The sequence below is a fragment of the Dryas octopetala genome, chromosome 3, assembly GCF_963921425.1.
Source record: "Dryas octopetala chromosome 3, drDryOcto1.1, whole genome shotgun sequence".
Taxonomy (NCBI): domain Eukaryota; kingdom Viridiplantae; phylum Streptophyta; class Magnoliopsida; order Rosales; family Rosaceae; genus Dryas; species Dryas octopetala.
Genome location: NC_141368.1, coordinates 24,545,036 through 24,551,352, shown reverse-complemented (window position 1 = coordinate 24,551,352; position 6,317 = coordinate 24,545,036). Strand labels below are relative to the sequence as shown.

Genomic DNA, 6,317 nt, shown 5'->3' with positions numbered 1-6,317 from the left:
CCCGTAGAAAGACCTGAGTCAAAAAAAAAAAATAGCGCGCAGTTTCCTTGAACAACCACTACAAACCAAATACATGCAACAACTTATAACTGATATGTGAAGAGAACAAACAATGTAAGATGTGTTCAGTTAATTAATTCACTGCTATTTTCGAGTTACACTTGATTGAATTTAAATAAAACTAAAATTAACTAAAGCAGTTACATGCTTAAACATATAGAGAAAAATAGTATTATTTTGTTTTTTGGACAATGAGAAAAATGGTATTTCAAGTATGCATTAAGGCATTGAATTCACCACCAAAACCATTGCAGGAATGTAACATTGATTAAATTTGTTAATTAAATATCACAACCTCTTCTAGCACAATATTCTTTTTTGATCAGACACCACAACTTTTATTGCCAATAAACCATAGACTACATACTATATGTGGACAAGATGTCCACTACCACAAAACAACAATAACCAGACCAAAACTAGATTCTGTCTAACCGCGTCTGCTATATCTAGAACACAACCCCATATAATAATGAGATAAGAAACATCAAAGAACTCAGTACATGTCTTTTCAAGGCAGAAAGAAAGATTTAATTTTAACAGATAATTTGTAATATACCTTGACTAATAAAAATTATTTAGCTACCTGTATATGCAAAAACATATATGGTTAAATTTTGATCATTAGAAATTTTGAGAAACAAGTTGTTTAATTAAACATTAAAAATTTTATTCAGATAAAAAATTAAACAGGCAATTCACTCAAGTTTTGGGGGTTCATCTCAACCTTAACCAAGAGAGGTTAGATATCCTTAATTAACAATCTCATAATCCTCTTGTTTCAGTAGTTGCGCACAGATCACACAGAAGGGTTGTTCTAGTTAGCTAAGCCAGCAGCAGAACTCTCTACTCTTTGTTTGGAGCTTTCCTCCACAGTCCTCTCCTCATTATTTCCTTCACACATCAAAATCATCATATAAGAAAAATAAAATATTGTTGTAAATATATTGTTATAAGTGGCTATTCATGTAATTAGTGGTAGGGGCATACTAGTAAATATTTAAAACCTAGTAAACCCTACTTCTATATAAGGATATTTATAACATGAATGAAAGTGACTGATATTTCTCTCTCTGCCTCCTCTTTTCACAAACTCTAATCTCTACATACTTTTACAACACGTTATCAGCACAAGAAGCTCTTTGGATTGTGGATCGCTAAACGAAAGAGGATCATCATTCAATTTTAAAACCTTGATTGATTGAAAAATTCTCCATGAAGCATGAACCCTAAATTTATGTGAATGATTTATTTGGGATTAAATATATTTTATACATGTATTTGGATTGAATGATTAAATAATAAAAAAGAGGAAATTTATTGGGGTGATCGGAAACCACCCCGCGCGGCCAGCAGCCCCCCTCACCCACGCGCGTTGCCTCGCGCTTTGCTGCCAGCAGCAGCAGCGCCTCGCGCCGCTCCGTGCAGCCCAGGCCAGCAGCCTCGCAGCGGCCCAGCAGGCCCGCCATGTAGCAGCCCAGCAGGCCCACCACGCCGCTGCCACGTCAGCTGCCACATGGACGCCACGTCAGCTCCACGCATGCGCCACCAAGCTGCCACGTCAACGCCACGCATGCGCCACTCTCACGCTGACACATGGCAAGCCTCCTGAAACTTTGTAAAAAAGAGATTTTAATTCTTGCCATGCCTGGGGTTTGAACCCAGGACCTCTTGTGCACCACCTTGTGGCTTAACCACTGTGCTGCTAATGGTTTATTGTTAGTATACAAACCATTTAATATATATACTCTAAATGTCAGAAACTTTTATTCAAATAATTTTGTGATATTTTTCTGTTCTACTTGGATATATGAATATTTTACTTATTTAAATTTTTGCACTAGAATATATGTGTAGAAATTGCAGGTAATTAATGAACCAGTAGTTCATACATAAATATTGAGCATATAGCTTCAATAATGCCATATAAGGAACCTGAAGTTTCCTTCATAAATTCACCATACATGATAAAACCAATAGATTTTACTTGTCTATACCATGTTATAGAACTTGAAGTTCTTATTTGTTGCTTATAGATGTTATTGCCCAAAGCACTAATTATGATTATTTGTTCCTTTCAACCAAAGAATGTCAAATCTCAACAAGCTTGATTTTGTCGCTTTGGAAGTTTCCGGAAGAAACTATCTAAAGTGGACTCAAGATGTTAAGCTTCATTTGACTGCCAAGAAGATGAGGTCGACGATCAATGCAGACAATGTTGTCGCAGAGTCTCTTAAGGCAAGTGCCATGATCTTCATTAGGAAGCATATGGAAGAAGCACTTCAAGTTGAGTACCTCGCTGAAGAGGATCCACGAGCTCTTTGGATCGCTCTGGAAGAGCGGTTTGACCATCAAAAGACCATTTTCTTGCCTGAAGAAAGACATGATTGGCAGAACATTCGTTTCCAGGATTTCAAATCCGTGAATGAGTATAATTCGGAGATATGCCGGATCCGGTCGCTCCTCAAATTTTGTGGGGAGGAGCTCACCGAAGCTGACCTATTGGAGAAGACTTTCTCCACCTTCCCTGCCTCCTGTTTGGTCCTGCAGCAACAATACAGGGAAAGGAATTTTACCAAGTTATCGGCATTGATCACTACTCTGTTGCTCGCTGAAAAGAACAACAACTTATTAATGAGAAATGATCAAGCTCGACCTGTCGGTACTAAAGTAGCACCATTGCCTGAAGCAAACGCTGTTGATTATCGCGATTCAAACCGCGAAAGAGGATACCGAGGTCATGGAAAGGGCACAAAGTCTGACCGCCCGAGATATGGAAAGAAAGGTTCTCAGAGGAATGGCCCATATAACCGAGGCCAACGTGGCCATGGCCCACGTGGTAGGAACCACGATCCCTCGGCCCCAAGAACTCGAAATGAGAGGAACACTGGTCCGGCCCGTCGTCACCAGAATGAGAATCATAATGATCTCTGTTACCGATGTGGAGGAACTGATCATTGGTCTCGCACCTGCCGTGCATTAGCGCAAGCTGTAAATGAGTATCACGCCAGTCGCGGAACTCGAGAGACCAATCTCGTTGATGGATTATTTCCTATGGATACCACCTTAGAGGTCACTGATTTCCAGACTGCTACTGGACACTTCGAGGACTAGAAACTCGAGGACATAGATATGATCGGCACTTGTGCCGTATTTATTTTCTGAATAATGTTTGTCTTATTCGGATTATTTTGGTGATTTATGACTTGGATTTTTGGAAAATTTGGTTATGCTCGAATATTATTTAATTCAATCAAGTTATTTTCAAACATGTGATCCATTGAATTAAATTTATGAATAAGCATGTTTAGTGGGGAAGTTTTTTGTCTGGCAGACAGTGCTACTACGCACATCATACTTCAAGATCGGAAGTATTTTTCAAACTTATTGCTTACTCATACCTCTGTGACAACCATATCAGGCCAATCCAACCTGATAGAGGGCCATGGCAAAGCCTCATTTTTATGTTGTCCAATGGTACTGAATTACCATTAATGAGGCCTTATATTCTCCAAGTTCCAGAAGAACGTTGTTGAGTTATAAGGATATTCGAGCCAACGGTTATCACGTTGAAACTACTGAAGAAAATAGAGTGGAATATCTTTGCATAACCTCCAATTTGTATGGCCAGAAGCATACATTGGAGAAATCGAAATGTATCTCGAGAGGTCTTACATGACCAACATTAGATCGATTGAGGCCAATCACATAGTTAACCAGAAGTTAACCAATTCGAGCAGTTTCTTTCTATGGCATGACCGGTTGGGATACCCAGGTCAAAGTATGATGCGCCGTATCCTCAATTCATCACACGTGCATCCCTTTACTAATAAGGATCTTGTGTTTAGTGACATACTATGCCAAACTTGCTCACTCAGAAAGTTGAATACTAGACCATCATATGCAAAGACTAGTAAAGACTCCATCCTTTTCCTGCAAAAGATACAAGGGAATATTTGTGGACTTATCCAACCACCATGCGGACCATTTAAATATTCCATGGTTTTGGTTGATGCATCGACAAAGTGATCACATGTTACACTATTGTCCACAAGAAACGCTGCTTTTGCTAAACTTCTCACCCAGAAGGCTCACCACACGAATTATCCTATAAAGTCCAGAAGATTTGATAATACCGGAGACTTTACATCGAAAACTTTCGATGATTATTGCATGTCCTTTGGGATTAATGTTGAACATCGAGTTCCCCATGTTCACACCCAGAATGGTCTCGCAGAAGCGTTCATTAAAAGATTACAAATGATCGCACGAACCTTGGTTATGCGCACCAAGCTTCCAATAAAAATTTCTGCATGGGGCTATGCAATCTTGCATGCAGCTATGTTGGTCCGGTTGAGGCCCACTGCTACCCAACCTTACACCGCATTATAACTGGTGACTGGGTACGAACCTGACGTTTCGTACTTACGCGTATTTGGGTATGCAGTTTACGTGCCAGTTGGGCCGCTACAACTTACCAAAATGGGTCCTCAACGAACGATGGGCATATATGTCGATTATGAATCCCCATCCATTATATGCTTTTTAGAGCCCTTGACAAGCGATCTCTTTACCGCTAGATTTGCGGATTGTCACTTTGATGAGACAGTCTTCCCGCCGTTAGGGGGAGATAAGAACGTCACCGTTCCTGAAGAATGTTGTGAATTGACGTGGAATGTCCCCACTATGTCTCATCTCGATCCCCAAACCGCACAATGTGATAGTGAAGTGTGGAGAATTCTAGATCTACAGAGTATAACTCATAATATGCCAGACGCATTCTCTGATCTAGCTAAAGTGACGAGATCACATATACCTGCTGCAAACGTGCCTGCAAGGATATCCGTCCCCGAAGGATGTGTCGTCCCAGGAGGACGTGTCGTCCCAAATGGACCAGGTACAACAATAGTAGCTAAGCAGTCATATGTCCCTGCCCAGAAGTGAGGTTGACTACTAGGTTCGATGGACTCTTATCCTTGGAAAAGGATACATTTGGCACAAACGAGTCCCCTTGACATCGCGATCTCAATCGATCCATCTCACAAAATAGTTTCGGATTATGGGTCCGTCCCAGAAGAGACGGCGTTGGGGGACGCTCCAACATTTGAACCTACTCCCGAGAACATAGAGATCTCTATAAATTATGCATGCTTAAGTGAGCTCTGGAATCGAAAAGAGATTATCATCGATGATATATTTGTATTCGCGGTAGCTACCGAAATCATAACTAACGATGATATCGAACCTCACTCCGTTGATGAATGTCAACGTCGAGACGACTGGCCAAAATGGAAAGAAGCAATCCAGGTCGAATTAGATTCCTTGACAAAGAGAAAGGTGTTTGGACCTATCGTTCCTACACCTTCCCCATGTTAAACCTGTAGAATTTAAATGGGTATTTGTAAGGAAGCGTAATGAAAAAAACGAGATTGTGAGATACAATGCTCGTCTAGTGGCGCAAGGATTTTCTCAACGCCCTGGGATTGATTACGAGGAAAAGTATTCCCCTGTAATGGACGTCATAACGTTCCACTACCTTATCATTTTGGTAGTTTCCGAAAAACTGAGTATGCAGCTTATGGATGTGGTCACTGCTTATCTCTATGGGGATCTTGATACAGAGATATATATGAAAGTTCCCGTAGGACTTAAGACACTCGATGCAAATAGTTCCAGACCACGGAACACGCTCTCCATTAGTTTGAGGCGTTCACTTTATGGATTGAAACAATCCGGACGAAGGTGGTATAACCGTCTAAGTGAGTATTTGATCGGAATGAGATATGTGAATAATGTTCTATGCCCTTGCGTGTTTATTAAGAACAAGTTCCAGTTTTGCTATTGTAGTTGTTTATGTCGATGACATGAATCTAATTGGTACTCCTGAAGAGATCAAGGAAACAACTAAACACCTGAAGTTGGAATTCGAGATGAAAGATCTTGGGAGAACGAACTTCTGTCTCGGCCTGGAGCTCGAGCACCGTGCAGATGGAATTTTGGTCCATCAATCGAATTACATCCAAAAGATGTTAAGGCGCTTTAATGAGGATAAAGCGAAGCCTTCTAGCACGCCCATGATCGTCCATAGTCTAGATCCTAAGAAAGATCCGTTTCATCCCGCAGACGATAACGAAGAGATATTGGCACCAGAAGTCCCATATCTAAGTACAATAGGCGCATTATTGTACTTGTCTCAATGTACTAGACCGAACATCTCATTCGCTGTGAACTTGTTAGCTAGATGTAGCTCTGCGCCA

At 40.7% G+C, this 6,317-nt stretch overlaps 1 protein-coding gene across 1 annotated transcript; it reads left to right on the top strand.

Annotated features, from left to right (window-relative positions):
• The first annotated feature begins 2,148 nt into the window (after positions 1 to 2,148).
• Positions 2,149 to 3,174, top strand: LOC147291956 (uncharacterized). Its single transcript, XM_086236094.1, has one exon. It carries the CDS (start codon positions 2,149 to 2,151, stop codon positions 3,172 to 3,174), a length of 1,026 nt encoding a protein of 341 aa, XP_086092220.1.
• The last annotated feature ends 3,143 nt before the right edge of the window (positions 3,175 to 6,317 follow it).

Excerpts from the sequence above, each read along its gene's own strand:
- LOC147291956 (XM_086236094.1), top strand. The coding sequence starts at position 2,149 with ATGTCAAATCTCAACAAGCTTGATTTTGTCGCTTTGGAAGTTTCCGGA.